Source organism: Arvicanthis niloticus, chromosome 2, assembly GCF_011762505.2.
Source record: "Arvicanthis niloticus isolate mArvNil1 chromosome 2, mArvNil1.pat.X, whole genome shotgun sequence".
NCBI lineage: Eukaryota > Metazoa > Chordata > Mammalia > Rodentia > Muridae > Arvicanthis > Arvicanthis niloticus.
In genome coordinates, this window is record NC_047659.1 from 147,725,820 (window position 1) to 147,748,976 (window position 23,157).

The window sequence follows — 23,157 nt, forward strand, 5'->3', positions numbered from 1 at the left end:
TTGTACATATCTGAGCATGTCTGGGTGTTGTGTCACTATGTTTGTGGCTTATACCTCTATGTTCCTATTTGTATGTCTGGTTACTGTGTTCAGGGTGTGTGCTTCATGTGCTATGTATGAAGGGCATGGCTGAAGAGTAAGCCCCAACAAATAACCATGGTAAGCTGTAGTGATAGTTTATTTGGAAAGGGGTCTTTGTAGGTGCGACTGAAGTTTCTGAGATCTATCTGGAGTACCTAAGTGAACTCTAAAGAAGATATTTGAGGGGCAGACTAATGATCACAGAAATAGATTTGTGACAGAGCCTGGAGCCCAGAAATACCAGACAGCCACTACAAAGTTGAATAGACAAAGAAGGATTCTTCTCTAGTTTTAGAAGACCTGTTTCTGTTTCTGTGCTGGGGATCAAACCTGGGCCTGAACCACAAACCATGTCCAATATCACTGATACACTCCCAGACTGCAAACCAGCAGGAACCCACTGTTAGATCAGCTCCAGAGAGCCTCATTCCATATGTCCAAGCTGTTGTTCTGAGTGTGTCAGAGCTGCTGTGTCCCAAAACTGGGATGATTTCCATAGGACCTCTACTTGAGACATCTTGTTTGTTCTGGTGTCCTGGAGTTACCAGGTATTTTTCTCAGGATGCAACACCACTGCCCTCTAGTGGTTCTATCTGCAGGCACTGTCCTAGACATCCTTTTGCTCCCCAGAGACTCAAACACTGATGGCATTTGAGAACCAGATTTATTTCTGATTTTTTTTTTTTTTTGGATGGGGCAGGGGGGTGTCAGAGTATAAAAAAGTGACCAAAAACCAAGGAAGACAAGACAGGAGCATAGGGAAGAAAAGACATGAGAGAGAGAAAGGAAGCAGAGAGGGCCCTCTGGTTGCAGGCACCACCAGGACCAGGGGATTCTAGAGGCAGGCAAACACAATAAGGGAGCCCTTCCATGGATTGAGGGCATACAGGATGTAAGATCCCAGGCCAATGGCCCAAATTAACTGTAATGAGCAACCTTGAATCGAGGCCAGTTCTTGGCACACAGAGGGGACTGGAGGCAGAGCCTCAACTGTCCCTGAGATTGTAGAGTCCCTGGGAAAGTTGGTAGAGAGCAGAGTGAGAGTGAGCTGCCAGGTTCATCCTCATTGTCCTCCTTCCTGGCAGCAGCAGCCCCCCAAATACCCAAGGAGGGGTTGTTCAGGTATCTGGTGACACATGAAAGAACTGCCCTACATGATTTTCTCAGCTGAGAACAGGTTTTCTTGGGAAAGCCACAGAGGTGCACATGAACACACACAGAGAGACAGACACACATTTCTTCAATATAGTCTCTAAGAACCAGGGAATAGGGAAGCTTTTAAAAGCATGACTTCTTCAAAGGTAAGACTGAGAACATTGCTGAACTGGTGGGCTATGCATAGAATCACCTGCACAGCACTGGAGTCTGTGCCACACACTGGCTTTGCACTTGAACATCTTGGAACCCTCTCAACTTCACTTCTAACGAGTGGGTATGCTGAAGTTTCCTAATCACTGAGTGAAGCACATGGCATGATGTCTAGCTGAATAGATGACCATATTAGTATATAGATAGCAGGTTGGGCCTGTCGTACTCTAAGAGGGCTAGGGGACTGATACACTTGAAAGAGAGCCAAGACAGCTTGTCCCACTGTATGGCTGATCTGGAGGTGCCTGGGAAAGACACAGAACTAAGACTTAAGGGGAAGACTCATGTCTCAGATGGGGGATGGTCACATGTTGGAGGAAGCATAAATAAACAGACTCCCTGGGAGTCTGGGGACATTCAAATCCCACTCTACCCCACTCTAGTTCCAGGCAGCTACCCTGTTTGCTGCCAGCAGCTCCAGGGGATGGACCTGGGCTTGGATCTCAGAAGAAGGGTCTATAAGCAGGCAGCAACCACCCACCCAGCCACAGGGCAGAACCTGTAGTGCCTCTCCAGAGGCACCTGGAGGTGGAAGTCTTGTTCCTCCCTGATCACTGGGCTAGGTTTAGCCACTAGGGTATCCTGCAAGATCCAAAGGGGCTGTAGGGCCAGTTCTGACTCATTCTTGGCTGTGGGCTCTGGTCACAGTGTTGGGGTCTGGGGTCCAAGTATAGGCAGCAGCTAGGACATGTTCCCGAAGGAAGCTGTAGGATGAATAGGAGGAAAAGTTGATTTTTGGCACACCGAAGGATGGTCCTTACTGGATGCCCCCAGCCACCCTTTGGTGTCAAGAATAGTCATCCTACACCCTCAGCTTTGTCCTTCCCCCAACCCTGGTACTCTAGATCCCTGATACTAACCTTGGCTGAGCAGCTGCAGGCTCCGCCCCTCCTCACGAACCTGCAGGTGGAGCACCTGCTGCAGCACCTCCTGCCTCTGAGCCTCTTGGGTCAACCCCATTCTTTGCAGCTTATCTGCATTCAGTCGAAGCAGAGCTCGGCCTAGGGAGAGAAAAGGAAGAAGTCAGTGAGGCAGACAGAGGCAAAGCATAAGACTTTATCATATTTTATTCTATCAGAATAAAATAAACAAACAAAAGCAAACCCACCAAAGACCAAGAAAGTGGAGCAGAGATTCAGAGATTCTTAAAGGAAGAAAGGTAGAGAGAAAGACAAGATTGATTAAAAGATAGAGACCAATAAGAGAAGCATCAAAAGACAGCAGAGAGACTAGGAAAGGCACACACACACACACACACACACACACACACACACACACAGAGAGAGAGAGAGAGAGAGAGAGAGAGAGAGAGAGAGAGAGAGAGACATAGACATAGACACAGACACATGCACATAGACACACAAACAGAAACACACAGAGACAGACAGATACACAGACATAGACCACACACACACACACACACACAGAGAGAGAGAGACAGACAGACACAGACACATGCACATAGACAGACAGAAACACAGAGACAGACAGACACATAGACATAGACCACACACACACACACACACACATACACAGAGAGAGAGAGAGAGACATAGACACAGACACATGCACATAGACACACAGACACAAACACACACACAGAGACAGACAGACACACAAACAGACATAGACCACACAGAGAGAGACATAGACACACAGACACAAACACATACACAGAGACAGACAGACACACAAACAGACATAGACCACACACAGAGAGAGACATAGACATACACACACGCACACACACAGAAGGCTGAACTCAGGAGGATACAAGTGAAGACAAGGCTAAGTCTTGAGCATACTGGTCCTCCCTAACCCGTAGCCCACTATACCAGTGATGGCATGCTGGGAGAAGGCCTCGACGTAGACGAGGTAGTTGTGAGGACAATGCTTCTTGAGCCACTTGCAAACGTCCTGCTGGCTCCACAAGACCACTGGCCTTGTCAGGCCACCCAGCGAAGGGCTTGTATGGTACAAGCCATAGTGATCAGAGTAGAGCCGGGCCTGTAGGTGGGGAGGTAAGGTCAGTAGAATGAAAGTGACAAAACTGAGGGCAAGGGCTAAGGTTTAGGTGGGATAGGTAGGCACCTGGGGGGTCTCTGAGCCCGGCTGTTGAAGGAGCTTGATTGGCCTGCTGCTGGATGCCCTCTGGCTTCGGGAGTCATGCCACGTGAGGCTGGTGCCTGGTGTCCGAGGCAGGTGGCAGGGTATGTTCTCAGCTGATACTGTGTGCTCTAAGAGGGTCTGGCAGAAGCTGAAATGGGCAGAGGCTGTATGCAGGGATGTGCATACAGAGTGGTCAGGGGCAAGTTCCTCCCTCTGACTCAGCTCCCTGACAATTAAATCTTCCCTCTACCAATGAGGGGAGTAGTAATAATTTCTCCTGTAGGGGGAACCTTGAGCCCCCAATATCAAAACATTTTTTTTTTTTGCAAGACTTGTCTTGAGAACTTCTTTCAGAAGATAAACTGGACATGTCTTTCCCTTTATCAGCTGATAGCCCACACTCTAGGTGATTAGATTGGAGGATGACCACACTTGCTATAGCTGGGACCAGGAGAGCAGCTATCTCCAGGACTGCCCTGACTTGCTTTGCCCTTGCCTTGGGCTGACAAGCAAGCCTCCTACATGTCATGCAGGACCAGGGTGTGCACACTTCTTTGTCTTTAATAGTCTCTAACTATGACTCACTGACAAAAAGTTTGAACTCTGAGAAAGCTGACAAGAAGAACTTGCCAGACACATGCTGGATTTCCTTTCTGTATGGATTCTGCAGGGCCTATCCCAGGACAACTAGTGTGAATAGGGTACAGTCCTTCTCCCACAAATTCATTGCACTTATTAAGTGAGTGTTAGGGTCATTTACAGGAATCACATGAGTCTGGGGATGACCAATATCTTGATGCACTGAAAGCATCCATAAGTACTGTATATAAACAAATGACTCTATGTGGTACAAGGTGGGTTAAGAAGTGTATGGCCACTATTCTGAGGTAGCCTGTAATACCATAAGACTTATTCTAAGCGAGCGAGGTCCGGGGAATAGGCACTGTAGTCTGAGGGCTTTGCAAGGCCTTCCATGGGTTAGGGCTAGAAAGCTCCTCATAAGGGGAAACCAGTCCAAAGTCTTGGCTATAACCGCACCTGCCAAGGTTGCCCAGGCCCCGCCTATTTCCTCCCTGCACTGGGCCAGAGTCTGTTGTTCTTAACCTCAAGCCCAGAATTACATGCCTTTGCCTCATCTCAACCCTAACGTTAGGGCTTGGGGGGGGGGGGGGTTTCTCTATGTGAAGTAAAGGGTGATCAGAGTGTGTTGTCATCTTGGTGAAGAAGCTCCTGTCAGTCATCCCCACTCCAAATCAGGCCTGAGACTAACCGCCGCCCTCCCGCCCCATAATGCTGGACAAAGGCCCCTGGACTCTAGTAAAAAAGACTTCCTCCCCGCAGTGGCCGCCCCCGGAAACCCTTTGAGTCTAGCCCCAGTGCGCTCCTTGGGCCCCGGTACCCTTCCCGCACTCTGCCCGCCGCTCACGATATTCCTGCGCCTGGGTCCATCCCAGCTCACCGTCCACATCCGGGCGCTCCCCGAAGCCTGTACGCACAGCCCCGGCGCGAGCTCGCGGGGGGCTCAGCTTTGACCGCAGCTCGGTAAACATGGAGCCCGCGGATGCGCGGCTCGGGCACACGCCCCTCGCGGAGCACCAGGCAGCCAGTGTGGATGGTGGGCAACGCGCACTGCGTCCCCACCTGCCGGAGCCGGCAGAACCCAAGCCGGTCCCCGCGGCCGGGGAGTCTGCGCGGCAAAGCACCTGCCGCCCAGCCCTGGGCGCAAGGCGCGCTCCGGGAGCTCCGAGGTGTATCGGCGGCGCGCGGGGCTGCGTCTGCCGAGGATGTCGGCCAGAGCAAAAGGCGTCCTTGCGCACCTGGGTAGGACTCAGTGGATTAGGCTCTCTTGCAACCCGCTGAAGGACCTTTGGTGTTGGCAAGCGAGGTCCCCTCGGTCTGATGGTGGTGGGTTAATCACACCTGTGGGCTTTTACCTACTCAGTCTGGCCAAGGGCCGATCATTCTCTCCCAAATACCTGTGTATCCTAATTTGCTCATTCCTTTTTAAAAATTTTATGAATGTTCTGCCCGAGTGTGTAACTGTGCAGTACACACGTACCTGGTGTCCAGAAGGGGACATTGGATCTCCTGGCACTGGGGTTATGGACAGTTGTGAACTGCCACATGGGTGAACCAGTGTCCTCTGCAAAAAAACGAGAAATTCTCTTAACCACCGAGTTATATTTCCAGCCCCACTAGCTCATTCTTTATATACATACATGCTTTGGGGGGCGGGGGGACACAGGATTTCTCTGAGTAGCCCTGGCTGTCCTGGAACTCGCTCTGTAGACCAGGCTGGCCTCGAACTGAGAAATTCGGTCTGTCTCTGCCTCCCAAGTGCTGGGATTAAAGGCGTGCGCCACCACCGCCCGGCTATGATTATTTTTTAATTAATTTTTTTTTTTACTTATTCATTGTACATCCTGCTCACTCTCCCCCTCCTGGTCACCCCTTCCCCAATCCTTCCCCGCTTCTCTGGGCGGGTGGGGCCCCCCTGGGACACCCCCTTTCACTTCAAGTCTCTTTGAGGCTAGGTGCTTCCTCTCTCACTGATGCCAGACAAGGTAGCCTAGCTAGTAGAACATACCCCACATACAGAGATAGTCCCCACTCCAGTTGTTCAGGACCCACAGGAAGGTCAAGCCACATATCTGCTACATATGAGTGATGAGGCCTAGATCCAGCTGGTATATGTTCCTTGGTTAGTGGTTCAGACTCTGAGCGCCCCAAGGGTGGAGGTTAGTTGACTCTGTTGGTAGCCCTGTGGAGTTCTTATCTCCTTCAGGACTCACACTTCTGTAAGAATCCCTGAGCTCCGTTCACGGTTTGGCTGTTGGTGTTTGTATCTGTCTGAGTCAGCTAGTAGGTCATTCTTCACTGGGGCATTTGCTGATCCTCACTTGCAGGCCACTTTGCTTTGAACTTTGGGCAGAACTGCTCATCTCTGTGAAGCCCGTTTGTCAGGCTCAGTTTCCTGCCGTTCAGTGTTCACAGACTCAGTCCTGTCCCTCCCTAAAAACCTGTCTAGGGAGCCAGTACTGCTTTAGTACTGCACTGAAATGGATGCAGACATCTGGTTGTCTGGTCCAGCACAGAGTCCAGGCTGCACAACTTGCACAACTTGCAGTTTTTGCTGCCTGACCTAGAGCTTGGTGCTCTCTCCCCAGGTGCAGGAGGCGCAAGAAAAGTGAGGCTGAGAGGCAGACTCTACCGATTGAGGCCACTTTATTGAAACACTGAGGGCCACCAATGTAAAAGGGCTGGGACGCATACACACAGAGTAGCTACCAGGAAGTTACAGCTATTTTTGAGGTTTAACTGGGAGCAGAGTTGTTTTCCATTCCCTTGGTATACTGTTTCTGCAGGTAGAGCAGACCATCCCTGAGGCTAATCAACTTTTTACACCTTGGGGTTAAAAATGTTGGTTTTTAACCCTGTACAGCGTAATCCATGACCGGAGGCTATTACCACATAGCAGGGGGGAGTGGCATTGTGTTTCAGGAGGAGTAGCACACAGGCAAAAAGTATCTGTGCAAAGTGGTGTGAGTCCACCCAAGCCACTGGGCACACAATCACTCCCAAGCCTATGACGCTTCCCACACTCTGTTGAGTGCACTATACACTTATTCTTCGAAGGCGCGCGGGGAATGGGGGGTGGTCCCGGATCTGATCATTTAGCGTGCAGTCTGGACCTTTGGTAACGGTTCAGTACAGTAAAGCAAGTCGGAAGTGGTTATGGTGGCTGAACCAAGCGGCTTCGCAGCCATGCCTGCACCGGAACGCTCCTGAACAGGACGGATAGGCTCTGGCTGCGCATCACGGCTGGGATGACAATCGAACCCATGACCTTGTGGCGCTGTACCTCACAGCTTCGCGCGCACGCGCTTTTTCCCGCAGCAAACACACCACCCAGCCTCGGCCGGAAACACTTTGCAAACCCACATCTTTGACTTCCGCCCGAGCATCAAAGTGGGCGGGGCTTTCCGCGATCCGGGTCTTTACTTCCGGTGTGCCGGTGACGTAGCGGCTGCATCTCTTCCAGCTGCGACACCGTGAGGGCTCGGAGTCTTCTGTCGCACACTTGTTCTCCTGCTTTTCTCTGTTTCGGTCAACAACACCGCCATGAACAAGAAGAAGAAGCCGTTCCTGGGCATGCCTGCGCCGTTGGGCTACGTACCCGGACTGGGCCGGGGGTAAGGCGGTAGGGGGAGCTTGCCCCGGGTAGGGTTGCTAGTGCCTTGGAACACAACTCGCTCTTGGCCTATTTGAAAACGATTCTGGACTAGTAGCCACTAGGGCTACATAGAGAGACCGCGTCTCAAAACAAAGCAAAAACCAAGGGGTTGGGGCTTGTGGCCCACGTCTTTAATCCCAGCATTGTTGTGGGGCGTGGGGTGGGATGGGGCGGCGGGGGGGCTTCGTTTTTAAGTTAGAGATTAGCCTCGTCTACGTAGCGAATTATAAAACAGCCAGGGCTACATAGCGAGTTCCAGGACAGCTAGAATTATTTAAACAAAATTTGTCTCAAAAACAAGGTTAACTTTCACCGCCACAACTAGGTAATTTGGCATAATGCCTTTCCGACAAAGTGGGTATGTATGTATGTATTTATGTATTTGTTAAAATAAGTAGGTTCATGAGGCCTGACTGCCACCCTAAGAAATGACTGAGAGGTCTGAACCTCAGCATTTTGGTTTCTGAAGTAATATCCGTAAGCAAGTTGGCTGTAAGAAGCAGTTGAGTCTCTGATGTATACCGTAAGAGTGTGCTATACATTTCTTCCCTTAAACGTCCTTTTCCTCTAGGATGTGTGGCTGTAGGTTACCAGTTCAAAATCTCAGCCCTCTGGACACAGATGGCTATGCTGCTAATCATAAGATGTTGGGTAAATGAATAGTATTTTTCCTACTTCTTTATGCGTTTGATTAGGGAAACATAAGTCTTCCATAGTGCCGCGCAGTGGTGGCACACGCCTTTAATCCCAGCACTTGGGAGGCAGAGGCAGGCGGATTTCTGAGTTCCAGGACAGCCAGGGCTACACAGAGAAATCCTGTCTCGAAAAACCAAAAAAAAAAAAAAAAAAAAAGCAGCTGCTGCCCATGGAGACAAGAAGAGTAGCTTTTGTGTCTGCCAGTAAGCTCATCTCCATGCATACAACCCTGATCAATGTTGAACTAGATGATACCCTAACTATGGAGATCATATTTATTGGTGAATTGTTTTTTTGTTTTTTTGGGGTGGATGGATTTTGGTCATTCAGTAGATGATGGGTGTTTGTCATCAAAAGGGAGAAGGGTTGGTTAAAAATTGTTAATGGTTTTGGTCAGGGAGGTTACATTCAGGGATAACTTTTTCTCTATCCTTTCTCTCCTATCTAGTGTTGGAGGGGGGAGAAGGGATGAAAAGAAAAAAGGGGATATAAGTCTAGAGAGAATCTCTTATAAGCATCACCTGTCAATTAAAAAAAAAAAGCTATGGCCAATGAGCTGAGGCAGGAAATAGGAGGTGGGACATTAGCAGGAAGAGAGAGGACTCCGTGAAATAGATAGAGGCTGAGGAAGAAGCAGGTCAGGACTGAAGGAGAGGTAACTAACCAGCAAGTAGATGAATTCAGGTTAGAATCAAGGGGAGATCTGAGCTGGGACACTGAGGAGATAGATAGGTAGCTGAACTCAAGAGAGAATAAAGAGGAGATTTACCCTAGACTTGGACACATGAAACTGAGGACAGGTAACTAACCATATGCAAGACATAGAATAGTATGAATGGGTTAAAAAAAAAGTTATGAGTTAGTCAGGGAATAAGACAAAGCTTGTGGCCTAGGCATTTATTCATAAATAGTCTCAGAGTCATCATTCTGGGAGCAGGAGCAGAAAAGAGGAAAAACAGATTTATTTTTTACATACAGGAATAAGATATTTGGTTACAACATATTATGTTTCAACTCTGTTTAAGGTATTATAGCTATGGAATTCTTAAAACTTAAATGTTAAGTTCTAGTACTTTTGAAATATGCTATTATAAACTGCTAAGTATAAGTAAGAAATGTGAGTTAGTAGTCAGACAATCAAACTCATAATCATGTTAGATAGTAGTCTAGTTTATTACAGAAATGTTGTTTTCAGAGTTGAAAGTATAGTAAATAGCTAGAAACAATTTATATATACTATAGTCTTCAAAACCTCAGAGATCTACAAAATACAGCATTTAAAGATGTTTTATTATAGCTGGGCAGTGGTGGCACACGCCTTTAATCCCAGCACTTGGGAGGCGGAGGCAGGCGGATTTCTGAGTTCCAGGCCAGCCTGATCTACAGAGTGAGATCCAGGACAGCCAGGGCTACACAGAAAAACCCTGTCTTGAAAAAAAAAAAAAAAAAAAAAAAAAAAAAAAAAAAAAAAGATCTTTTTGACAATGAGACAGGCCTGCTCCTGGCAGCACCCACATTGTACTTCAAAGATTATATGGCTCAAATGCACACAAAATATTGTCCAAACTAGACAAACGACGCAGAGAAGTTGACCACCGGGGTTTGCAAAGACAAGTTAGGCAAGTCCTTCATATTTCCTAGTTCACAAAGAAGTCTGGGCCCGAAGGCTGAATGAAGCTGATGCTGCTAGGACTCAGAGAAACTGGGTCACTGTCCAGTCAGCCACAACCTCTGTCATTTCAATAGTTCTGGAAGCTGCTTGTCTGCACTTCCTGCACACTTTGGTAATTTTATTTCCTTCTCAGATCTCTGATGGGGTTGAAGACTAGCTAGTCTCACAATTAAGTTTAAATTGTTTCGGATTTCAGAAAATGTTTTAAGATCTAAGAAGATATTCTTAGGTTTATAAATGCAAGTTTTGATAGAGAATTATTTAAGTACAGAACTCTATCTCACCAAGATAGGATGGAAAGTAGAGAACTTTCTCCAAAGTTGTCAAATACAAATGGACTAGACATTGTAAATATAATTCTTACTTGATGGTTTCATAATAGTTCTTATGGTATATAATTTACTGATGTAAGAGAGAGCTCAGCCTTAGCACACACCTTTAATCCAAGGCCTTTCTGCTTCAATAGTGTAAACTGGATTAAATAAAGTCAAGCATTGGTCAAGAAGCACAGCAAGCAACCAACTGACAGGAAGTGAATATAGGATTTAAAAAAAAAAAACAGAGAATAAAAGGACAGAGTGATAGACAGGAAGTAGAAGGGAGGGACATTCAGTTTGAAAGGTTTTTTTGAGAAAGCAAAAGGGGGGGCGGGGAGATTCCTTCTCAGATACTGGTTGAGGAGGAAGGACAACTGAGTGCTTTTTCTGGCTCTCTGAGCTAGTAGGCTTTCACCCCAGCAACTGGCTCCTTATTCCTCATTGGTAAAATCAAACAACTGAGATAATGGTTTAAAAACCAACAGGGAACTCTATCCTAATGTTGAAGTCCTGTGGCCTCCTCCACCTCCATTCTTATTGCAATTCCCACTATGCTGGACTCTGTTTTTCTTTTTCCTAGCCTCCCTGGGCCTGACCTTGTTCTTTTTGTGTGTATTTTTATTTATGTGTATGTATGTAGCTGTGTATTTATCAACACCACATGCATGCAGGTGGCTGTGGAGAGTATCAGATCCCCTGAAGCAAGTTGTGAGTCTCCTGACAGGGGTCACAGGAATCAAACTCAAGTCCTTTACAAAAGCTAAGGAATCTCTCTAATCCCTTTTATATTAAAGAGGTTGGGCAAGATGTTGGACTCAAACCCAGGGCTTTGCCATGGTACCACTCAGCTTTATTTCTTTATTTAGTGTGTGTGTGTGTGACCTGACATGTCTGTAGAAGTCAGAAGACAATTTCAGAGAATCAGTTCCCTCCTCCTACCTTGTGAATTCTAGGGAATCAAACTCAGGCCTGACAGAGCCTTTACCCTCTGAGCCACTTCACCAGACCCTACTTGCCTTTTTATGTGTCTATACCAAATTCCACTTTTTTCCCTTTACTCCTCCCAAATCTGACACTTCAAAATCCTGTTTGTAAACCCGACTAAAATGCCACACTGCTGAATATCTCTTGACCTCTGTTCTACTGTTTGTGCTTATTTATACAGACACCGGCCGTGTCTTATGAACTGCAAATCTTCTGAAAATGGCTGTGAATGCCTCCCTTCCACCACCATTACCAAGGAAGACTTTTTTTTTGTTTTTTTTTTTTTTTTTGCCTCACAAGTGCTGGGATTAAAGGCGTGCGCCACCACTGCCTGGCAGCAGCTGCCTTTCTAGTAACCATATGGAGGGTTTTTATAATAATAATCTGTAAATATGGTATGTGATTTCTCTAGTGTGCAAACATACCAGTTAGGAGCTGTATCTCTAGTTTTGTCCCTGGGTGGTGGGATTAAAGGCATGTGCTACCACCACCTTGTTCACCCTAACTCTTGAATTTAGGAAACAGTTACTTTATAGAGATTTGCTGGGATTTAAGGCATGGGCTACTGATCTGCTCAAATATTTATCTTCGCTCCAGATCACTTCAGCTCTTAGAAATGTAGAAAACAAGTTTGAACTACAGTCACCTTCTGAATTTACTTAAAATGCTTTAAATCTCTTAACTGTGTTTAATACCAAACCAAAAAAAAAATATTCTTCTTATTTAAGAAGAAAACTCAAAAGCTAATGTCCAAGATGGTGTGGGCCATGTGACAATCTACAGTCTAATGTTCTAGCATGAAATTAAGGCACATGGTTTAAGAAAACCCATTTTCCTTTCATGCCAGTAAGGCAGGTGTGCCTGTGGTAGATTATTATTTGAAAAATTTTTTTTATTTTAATTTTTTTCATGCTTGATCAAATAAAAGGCATTTGTTAGTCTCTATAAGTTAGTTTGAACTGAATGACCAAGCTATCTGATGAACTATTGCTTTTCCTTATTCAGGAGGCCTCTCTTGTTCAAGTCTAATCTTTATCTCTCTTGACCTGTGTGGTTGATTTTACTTAATCCTATTAACAAGATTCAAGCAGAAAACTCCTGGAGTAAAGGTGTGTGCTAAGGCTGAGCCACAGAACAACTAAAAGTGTAAATAACACAGTCTTGGGGTTCTTAGTTTGATTAAATAACCTGCAACAGTTCCCATAGTTTTTTGAGCTACATTTTGAAAAGAGTCACCTGGCAGATTGAGAGTTGAGGTAGGAGCAGGTTGGAGATAGAATGGTAAATGGATTTTCAGCCATGCCAGGCATGCTTTGTCAGTAGTAGTTGGGGCAGACAGGATGGAGAGAACTCAAAAGGGAGTCAGACAGTAAGATGGTGCTTGATATGGGATGTCTTTAATGGCTGATCACTGGAACAGCTGCTGAGTGTGTAAGGGAGGAAACTCAGTTTGGGCCTGGGTGAAAGTGGAAAGTTCATCCCCAACAGATAGTTGGAAATGTGAGGTGAGAACTAAAGAGAGACTCAGACTTCTGAAGGGCTGGATAGTGATGTGGAGGAGAAATGGAGACACCTTGGGATGAAGAGAAACGGCCTCTGATCTACTCACTATAGGTTAAAAGTTTAGCAAACAAAGACCAGGGATGTGTAAGCATTCAGTTCATTGGTGCTAGAATCTCTGGAGGTCCCAGAAGTGTGAGAAGTGACGATACTACATGACGATCAAAAGGGAGCACAGGATCACGGTCACTGAAATAATGATGTTTCTGGGCTTCCTCCAGAGCCACCGGCTTCACCACACGATCAGACATTGGGCCTGCTCGGGATGCAAATGACCCTGTGGACGATCGCCATGCCCCACCAGGGAAGAGAACTGTGGGTGACCAGATGAAGAAGAATCAGGCCGCTGATGATGATGATGAAGATCTGAATGATACCAACTACGATGAGGTGATTTTTAAAAAATAATTTTTAATGATTTATTTTTATTATTTTTAAGTTATGTGTATGAGTATGTGTGTACATGAATGTGTGGCTGAGATGGACAGAGCCGTTGGATCTCTCCAGGGGATGGGGTTTGTGTTTGTGAGTCTCCCAATGTGGGTGCTGGGAACTGAACTAGAGTCCTCTGAAAGATGAGTAACGTATTCTTAACTGCTGAGCTTTCTCTAATCTTTAAAAAAACTGAAGTGTTTTTAGAATATGTTGTATTTATTACTTGACAGCCTCACATGTGTATACAATGTATTTTGATCAACCCTAGTACTTTCTGACAGGTCTCTTTCTCGTCTTCATGATCGCTTCCTTTTCGGTACCTACTGAGTCCAATTAGTGCAACCTGCTGGGATGCTGGCTGATGTTGTTAGCTTTGTCCTGTGCAGGTAACTAAGTATGCAGTGAGTTCCCCAGTGCAGTAGCTATGTCATACCCAGAAGACAGCATTTCACAGCACCCCCACCCATCCCCTGCTCTTAGATACTTTTTAACCTTTCTTCAATGGTTAACTCTAGTTTTGAAGGGAGGGAGGATGATATTGATACTTTAGGGATGAATACTTACTATAATTTATTCTTAGCACTTTGACAATTTGTTAATTTTTTCCATTAACTGTTATTCACTGCAGAAGGCTTTTTGGGTAAAGTTTGAGAGTAGCCTACATCTATGGATATAAACCTAAGTAGAAAGCAATTTGACTTTTCCATTTAGCAAAGCAATAGAAGTAGGTTTCTCCCTGCAGCCTGTGATCTCCCAAGCCATAGGCTTTTGTGCATGTTTATAGACTCAAGCATGAATTTATTCCGACGGAGCAGGCCTCAGACATTTGATTAACCCCCTACATTTCCTGCCTCAATTGCACCCACGCATACATTTTCCTTGGAAGACCTGTATTGTAGCATTCAAGGTAAACTGTTGGGTATAATGCCATCAATGACATTTCTTCCTGAGTAGCCTACGTGACACTTTTCAGCCCTACAAAAGCCAGCCAGCAGCAAAAAAGTTTCAGGTCAATTCCAATTTTTTTTTTTTTTTTTTGAATTTTCTATGTCCAGCAACCAAAGTGTTTTATGTCTTCAGCAATAGGGTCTTACTATCTTGCTGTGGAGGGCAACCAAGAACAATGGCAACAGTTTGTGTTGTTTTAAAGGGAGCCTTTGGGGATTCCTTGACCAGTAATTCATTGGGAGGTATCCTGTGTTCTGGAACCATCTCTCCAAGAAAGAGACATTGCAGATTGAATTTAGGCTTCCCCACAGCAGGGGATCAGCCTCAAAGGACTGAACTCTGAACTCTATTTGTAGAGCCTCTTGATTGTTACACAAAAGATACCTTTGGCAAGTCAATTTCCAAGTACCAAAACCTCTTAGCTGATCTAGTTGCTGAAGGAATCTTCATCCATAGGAGACTTCCTGGTTTGCCAGGTATGTCATAAGACTAAGTTATACAAAACTTTGTGAATCCTCCATAAGCCTCAGATAACAGTCACTATTTACAAAAGGCTACTTCAAAACCTAGGTGCCATCACTCCAGAATTCATGCCAGATATAATGACTGTACTGAAACTCTGCTACCACATCCCACATCTGGTACTGAGATTTTCAGTTAATGACCCATGTCTCTTATTAGGGTTTCTATTGCTGTGAAGAGACACTGACCACAACTCTCATAAAGGAGAACCTTTAATTGGGGCTGGCTTACAGTTTCAGGTTTAGTTTGTTATCATGGCTAGAAGCATGATGGCATGCAGACTGCCATGGTACTGGAGAGGTCTATACCTGGCTAGATCCACAGGCAACAAACTGGAAGAGACAGTGATACATTTCCTCCAACAAGGCCACACCTCCTAATAGTGCCACTCTATGGACCTGTGGGGGCCATTTTTATTCAAACTACCACATCTATCCCTGCAGAGTACCTGTGTTCAAACTCCTTTAAAAACAAATTATGGTCTTTAATTAGCTTCAAAGTAGTAGTTTTTCATATATCTTTAGTTTTGGTTAACCCACCCCTCCCAATTCCTCTCCTGTTTTTCCTCACCCACATTCCCAGTTAAATTTTTAACTCTTGGTAGTCCATGTTCCACTTTCATATCATATTTAAATACTTTACACATTAAAATACAACTTTAAAAGTACCACAATCTTTAAGTTTGCCAACACTTGCTGGGTAGTGGTGGCGCACGCCTTTAATCCCAGCACTTGGAAGGCAGAGGCAGGCGTACACTTTCACAATAGCCTCTCCTAGCTTTTCTTCAGGGAGTCTAACACTGAGTTGGAGGCCAGCCTGGTCTACAGAGTGAGTTCTAGGACAGCCATGGCTACACAGAGAAACCCTGTCTCAAAAAAAAAAAAAAAAAAAAAAAAAAAAAAAAAAGCCAACACTTTAAAAGTTCAATGTCTCTGTGCTTTGTAAAACGGAAAACAAGTTATGTATTTGTTTTTAATCCCGAAAGTGTTATGGGATAACCTAGAGAGCAGAGTTTGAGAATCTGTGTTAAACTGGCTGGTGACTGCCTAGAGAAAAACACTTACAGAGCAACCCCAAAAAACAGGGAGTTTTTAAAGATGAAGGGTACAGGAAAATTACATCCTGGTTGGCAGTTGCAGAGGGAAGCAAGCAAGCAAACAACTTAACAAGAGCCAAGAATATGCAGTTAGCTGGGGCGTTTCAACCCTGAGTTGCTAGAACAGGGACTTTTCAGGGCAGGGAGTAGAAACCAAAGATGGCTTCAGCTGAGACAAGATGGAGAAACCGTTACCCTCTTACAAAGGAAGAGCCAGGGCATAGTTACAATGAGATTAAAGTAAAACAAAACCCAGTAGTGTATACCCATGTTCTGTAGCTCAATATCCAGCATATGGAGTCACTCATGATCTTCTGGGCTTCAAAAAACTTGGGCAATTGCACTTTTCCAGTTTGCCATATGTGGCACACATAGCTAGCTTATCTGGTTGGCTCAAGATGACTCTGCTTCACATCTGCCATATCCTTGGTGGTCATCTCACCTGGCATCTTCAATATCTTGGGGTCTCTACGGCCACTGAGGATACACTTTCACAATAGCCTCTCCTAGCTTTTCTTCAGGGAGTCTAACACTATCACATGGTGCAAAGCCTGAGTTTCTTCTCATGACTTCTTCAATTCTGCTGCTTTCATGCCACCAAACCCGGTACCATCATGCACATTACTAAGTTTGGCTGCCAGCTTGAGATGCAGCCTTAGCTCCCTCTGGAGCAGCTTCTGTAGGCTGACCCTGAAGAAATGCTTCAAAGATTTTACCTTGATGCTGGTCACAGCTGGTTTTCATTAGGTCCTGGTGATGACCATTCATTGTCCCAGTGAAGCACAGATCTGACTTCCGTAGATCCATACATAGTGTAACATGACTGTCCTTTATAGACACTTGTTCCTTATAGCCTTTGTTTCACTCAGAATTTCAAAAACCAGGCTTCCAACATTTGTATTTCTTGAAGCACTGTTGAGAATTTCCACAGAAGAGCTCATTAAGCTCTGAGCATTTAATGGCTTTTCCAGCCCAAAGTTCACACATTTATTTCCACAGTCCTTCACCTAAACAACATGATTAAGTTTATTATATCAATAATCCTGCTCTTCTGGTACCCATTTCTTACCTAATTTGCTTTTTGTTGCTGTTATGAACAGCCATGACCAAAAACAACATCAGGAGGAAAGGTTTTGTTTGGCTTACACTTCCAGGTAACAGTCCATTATTGAGGGAAATCAGGGCAGGAACCATGCAGGAAGGCACTCACTGGCTTGCTCATGTGGCTTCTTTATACAGCCCATGCTCACCTGCTGAGGGGTAGCAGGTCCGAAGGGGGTTGGGCTCTCCTGTGTCATCTAGCAGTTAAGAGAATGCCTCACCTGGGTGAGAGGCTTCACACCTTTAATTCCAGCACTTGGGAGGAAGATCTTTGAGTTCAAGGCCATCTGGTCTACAAACCAAGGCTGCATAGTGGGACTGTCTCAAAAAAGAAAGAAATAGAAAAAGATGCCTCATAGACCACTCTCTGGTGACAAGTCTTAAGTTTGTGTCAAATTGACAATCTAACCATGACAGTAGCCATTCTGACTGGGTAAGATGAATTTTTAAAGTATTTTTAATTTGCATTCTCTGGTGGTTAATGATTTTGTATACTAATTTTAGTAGGTAGGATCTCAGCCTCACAGTGACCACACTCACACAGGATAACCTGAAACCCACAAGGCTGGTTCTGAACTCAACAGCACCATCCTGCCTCAGCCTCCTGGGGTGCTAGGATTGCAGGTGTGTGTCACTACACCCAGCCTTGAATTTATTAGCCATATATATATATATATATATATATATATATATATATATATATATATATGTATGTATTCTTTTGAGAATTGGGTTGTCTTTTTCTTCTTTTACTTTATGTGCGTTGGTTTTTTGCCTGCATGTAAGTTTGGGTGCAGGTGTCAGATCTTGGAAGTAAGCCAGAAGAGGGCACCAGATGGTTGGTTATGCTGGGAATTGAACTCAGGACCTCTGAAAGAGCAGTCAGTGCTGTTAACCATTGAGTCATCTCTCCAGCCCCAAGGGTTGTTTGTTTTCTTGATGTTTAGTTTCTCAAGTTCTTTATATTTTCTCCCTCTCCAGAGGGTTTGTTTGTTTGTTTTGGGTTTTGTTTTTTCAAGACAGGGTTTCTCTGTGTAAACTTGGCTGTCCTGGAACTCACTCTGTAGACCAGACTCGCCACAAACTCTGAGATCCACTTGCCTCTGTCTCCTAAGTGCTAAAATTTTTAATTTCATGAAATCCCATTTGTTAATTGTTGGCCTTAATTTTTGAGCAGGTGGAATCCTATTCAGAACATCCTACTTATACTATACTCTAAAGTCAACTTCTTCCTCAGCACATGAGAATTTCAGATCATATGTTAGAGTTGACTTCTGTGCAGGCTAAAAAAGAAGGATTTAATTTTCTTCTTCTATATGGAGGAATGCAGTTTTACTAGTAATATTTGCTCAAGATGTCCTTGGCACAATGTTTTTGGCATGTGTGTAAAGGAATCAGGTATCTGTAGTTGTGTACCCTTGTGTCTGGGTCTTCTATTGGCTTAGGTGTCCATTCGCCAGTACAATGCCATTTTTATCACTGTGGCTTTGTAGTAGTATTTGGAATCAGGTATGGTGATACTTCCAGGTAAATAAATTATTGGGCATAGTCGAAGCAGAAGCAGGTAGACCTTTGAGTTCAAGGCCAGCGTGTTCAACATAGCGAGTTCCAGGCCAGCCAGAGCTACATAGTGAAACCTGTCTCAAAAAAGAAAATTCTTACATGCTCTTTCAAGCTTTGTCTCATCTTACAAATTTTTATAAATTATGGAAACCTAGAATTAATATTGACACTGTTATTAACTAAGCTACAGATTACTTTAACTATCAGTTTGACGTAATCTAGAGTCACCTGAGAAAAAAGTCTCAATAAAGAAATTACCAGGATCGGCCTATCCTGTGGGCCTGTGTGTTGGAGTTTGTCTTGATTATTGATTGAGGTAGGAAACCCACCCTGATTGTAGGAGGCAGTGTTTCATGGGCTCTGAGTTGTATAAAGGTGAAGGAAGCTGAGCAGAAGTGAGCAAGCTTGTGTTCATTTTCTGCCTTTGAGTATGGATGTGCTGTGATCAGCTCTCTCAAGCGTTTCCCTCCATGATTTTCCTGGATTTGTAAGTCAAATAAGTCATATAAACCTTTTCTTCCCTAAGTTGGTTTTAAGTTTGTTTGTTTTTTAAGATTTAGTTATTTTATGTATATGAGTGTTTTTCGTGCTTTCTGTGCTGGCTGGAAAGCTGATCCTTTAAACATGCTGTTTGGTTCTTAGTTTAACGGCTACGCTGGGAGCCTCTTCTCAAGTGGGCCCTATGAAAAAGACGATGAGGAAGCAGATGCTATTTACGCAGCTCTGGATAAAAGGATGGATGAGAGAAGAAAAGAGAGAAGGTATGCTGTTTCATACTGTGTTTATCCAACTTTCAGGCAAAATAATTTTTTGTTGTTGTTCTGTTTTATTTTGGACTGGGAGGGAAGTTGCAATAATAGTCTGTATGTTGACTTTGGAGGCTACTTGGACCTTAGTTTGAAACAGCTGTACCTGCATAAGTGCTGGGTGTTTGCAAAACAGCCTCAAAGCTTAGAAGCTGCCACAAGAGCAGCAGAGTTTGGGGTAATTACTTTGACTGTGATCAGGATTACTTTTTGTCAGTGCAACTTTATAAATGTTGCAGTTTTCTCATAACTCAGCTAGCTCCCAAATAATTTAGACTGGACTAATTTATTTATTTAAAACTTTAAGGCATAACCACTGAGCAGTCTTAATCTTTTTTAATCCGTAAACTAATTTGGCTACCTCCCAACTAAAATCCCTGAGATACTTGCATTTTATGGTTTTTCTCTGCTCCAGTTGTTTCTCTCCTGGCAGAATCTCTGCTTGCTCTCTCTCCCTCCCCTTCCCCTGCCTGGAAGTCCCCCCATTCGCTGCCCTGCTCAGTCATTGGCTGATCCGTTCTGTATTTACCAAACAGGTAATAATTGAGGAGCAATATTTACACAACTTTGAGACAGGAGATTCTCAGAATAAGGATTGCTACCAGATATGGGGGCACATAAGTCAGCACGCAGGACACAATAACATTGTGTCTACACCTATTTATTTATTTATTTATTTATTTATTTCCTTCTTGCTTTTGAGACAGGGTCTCACTGTGTAGCTTGGCTGGCCTGGAACTGACAGAGCTCTGTCTTCCTCTGCCTCTTTAGTATGTGCACCACCATGTCCAGCAGTGTAATCTTTTTTGAGGGATTATGCAGAGGTTGAAACCTGGGAACTATGCCCCCATCCCGAGACAGGGTCTCAGTATGTAATTCTGGTTGCCCTGGAACTCACTATGTAAACCATGCTGGTCTTGAACTCGGAGATACACCTGCCTCTGCCTCCCAGGTGCCTGGAGTAAAGGTGTGTGCCTCAATGCCCAGCTTTTGGGTGGTTTTGAGATTTTTTTTGTCTGTTTGTTTTGTTTTGTTTTTCGAGACAGGGTTTCTCTGTGTAGTCCTGGCTGTCCTGGTACTCACTTTGTAGACCAGGCTGGCCTCGAACTCAAAAATCTGCCTGCCTCTGCCTCCCAAGTGCTGGGATTAAAGGCGTGCACCACCACTGCCCGGCCTTGGTTTTGAGATTTTAACTTGTGTGTTTTGTGCAGATACTTTACCAGTGAATTAACTGTATACCCTCCCCCCTTTTCTTTGGTTTGTTTTATTTTGTGGTACTAGGGAATTGAACATAAGACATCATGCATGGTAGTCAGATTCTTTACACCTCAGCTATATATCCTCAGCTTTTTTTGTTTTTTTTTCCTTTTTCTATTTTTGGCTTTTCAAGACAGGGCTTCTTTGTGCAGTCTTGGTTTCTTCTAACCCTCTCTGCAGACCACGCTGACCTTAAACATGCCTCCCAAGTGTTGGGATTAAAGGCATGTGCCACCACTGCCTGGCTTTTTTTCTCCCCCTTTCCCTTTGTCTTTTCTTTTCTCTTTAAAAAATTATTTTAAACTTTTAAGAATCTTTCTAAAGCTTGTATTATTTTTATGTATATGAATATTTTGACTGTATGTCTATCATATATATCTATGTGTATCATATGCATGCTTGGTGGTAAGTTATTTCCCCACTGGTGAAGTGAGCCCCAGTTCAAGCCAGATTTAAAAAAAAAATATATATATATATATATATATGTGTGTGTGTGTGTGTGTGTGTGTGTGTGTGTGTGTATGTTTATTGGGAAACTGCAGGCACGATAACTGATCCCAAGGAAGGAGGCCAGGGAAATCACCATGGGGAGGGGGAAGAGAAAAAGAAAAAGATCTTAGGGTAGAGAAGGAAGAAGAAAGGAGAAAGTGGGGAAATGGAGTCAAGGTGAAATGGAGTCAAGGTGAAAATCTAGAGTGTTCCAGTTGGAGTTAATGGTTTGGAAGTTTATGCCACATGTCTCCACTGTGAAATGGGTGGATCAAATGAGGCTAGTGGGTGAAGCAGACTATAGGGCATCTGAGCAAGCTGAGGTGATCACTGTGGTGGTCACTTGGTGCTATGTTGGAACTTGGGTGCTCTATTTGAGATGCAAGGCTCTCATACTTGTTCTGGAGGGCTTTAAGGTAACATCTTACACTGAACTCTAATGTGTCAAATCTGTTGTGTTTAGCTGCCTTTATAAATGACACAAAAACATTGTATTTTATTGACAAGCTGTAAGCCAACATTGAGCAGGCCCTGAGCTATTCTAAGTTACATCCAGTCCATAGACCCTGTGTTAACTTGATGTTTAAGTCTTGCTGTGTTATTTCTGCTCTCTGTCAACTTATCCTCAGGATCTACTTCTCCTGGCTACGTGTTCAGGATTCATCCAGCCTCATGGTGGCCGCCTCTTCTCTCTGTCTCCTGTATTCTCCCCTTGGTCTTTCTTGAGACTCCTCACATGATTCTTAGGTCCTGCCTTTTTCTCTCTACTGCCCAACCATAGGATCTAGCCTTTTATTAACCATTTTATTCCCATCCCTTGGGAAGTAGAAGCAGGAAAATCACTTTAAATTGAGGAGCAAGCCAGCAGATGTGAGAATTCACTCATCTGGCGGCAATCAGATCTTGGGGTTCAAAATTAAGCATTTGAATATATGGCAGCACCAGACCAACCACCAATAGCTGTGCTTATGTTCTCTCAGTACACTGCTATCTATATATGGCAAGTTCTGAATTCTGTGACTTAATTTTGGGAAAGTTTATAGGAAGTAGACATATGATACTATGAAGCATAATTATATTGCTATGTAAGTTTTGTTTGGTTTTATTTTTGAAACAGGATATTACTCTTGTACAAGCTTCCTAGAATATAGCCCAGGCCTGCCTTGAACTCAGATTTTCCTGCTTCTACTTCCCAAGGGATGGGATTAAAGAAAAGTTTCATGTGCTCAGAAGGAACCATACTTTGAGTTGGGTGTGGTTATGCACACCTTAAATCCGAGCATTTGGGAGGCAGAGGCAGGCAGTTCCATAACTTCTGGTCAGTCATGCAGTCAACAAGAGGAAACAGCTGTTAATCCCACCTAATGAGAGTAAAGCCCATTACCCAAATTCTTTGATCAGATTAACCAAGGTTTATTTTCTGTCATACAGTGCTTTCTTCCTCAAGTGGGGTTTGAGAATATAGCATTGAACTAGGAATATAGGTTTTATATAGTACAAAAACCAGCAAGACTAGGGGGTTTTCAAGGGTTGGGAGATTTCTAGGGGAATTTTGGTTATTTAGGGACTTGGGTAAACATTTTTAAATTATTAGGCAGAACATCTTATTTGGGTATATTCAAGGTGTGAGTCAAACTCCATAGGGTGGGGAGCATGTCAAATTCCGGAAACAGGTTAAAGCATGGTCAACTTGAATTCTTGGTCAAATGGAAATGAACTTCTTCTGACCTTATAACAAAATGATCCATTACAACTGACACCACAGAACACAGGGTGTGCAGTTTAGGGAGTAAAATCTATTTTCCTTGTAATTTTTTTTTTCTTTTTAAAGACAGAGTCTCTCTACATAGTCCTGGCTGTTCCAGAACTCCCTACATAGATACATATGTGTCTGGACCAGGCTGTATCAAGACCAGGCT

The 23,157-nt window shown here is 44.3% G+C and overlaps 2 protein-coding genes across 5 annotated transcripts in view; one reads left to right on the forward strand and one right to left on the reverse strand.

The window, feature by feature from the left end:
* Positions 1-726: 726 nt before the first annotated feature.
* Samd10 (sterile alpha motif domain containing 10) lies at positions 727-7,449 on the reverse strand. Of its 4 annotated transcripts, XM_076930454.1 has the most exons (6): positions 7,421-7,449; positions 5,618-5,701; positions 3,541-3,722; positions 3,285-3,456; positions 2,310-2,450; positions 727-2,153 (listed from the first exon to the last, which is right to left on the reverse strand). In XM_076930454.1, exons 2-6 carry the CDS (start codon positions 5,682-5,684, stop codon positions 2,131-2,133), a joined length of 585 nt encoding a protein of 194 aa, XP_076786569.1. In that variant the 5' UTR covers positions 5,685-5,701; positions 7,421-7,449; the 3' UTR covers positions 727-2,130. The 4 variants fall into 4 exon arrangements, with proteins under 4 accessions (XP_076786569.1, XP_034349568.1, XP_034349569.1 ...); XM_034493677.2 differs by lacking the exons at positions 5,618-5,701; positions 7,421-7,449 and adding an exon at positions 4,985-5,245; XM_034493678.2 differs by lacking the exons at positions 5,618-5,701; positions 7,421-7,449 and adding an exon at positions 5,018-5,243.
* A 107-nt stretch (positions 7,450-7,556) lies between these two features.
* The window catches only part of Prpf6 (pre-mRNA processing factor 6), a 44,036-nt gene continuing 28,435 nt past the window's right edge, over positions 7,557-23,157 (forward strand). The window contains exons 1-3 of the mRNA XM_034495100.2: positions 7,557-7,751; positions 13,243-13,411; positions 19,329-19,447. Of these exons, the coding sequence (XP_034350991.1) occupies positions 7,681-7,751; positions 13,243-13,411; positions 19,329-19,447 (359 nt within the window). The 5' untranslated portion in view covers positions 7,557-7,680. The remainder of the gene's footprint in view (positions 7,752-13,242; positions 13,412-19,328; positions 19,448-23,157) is intronic.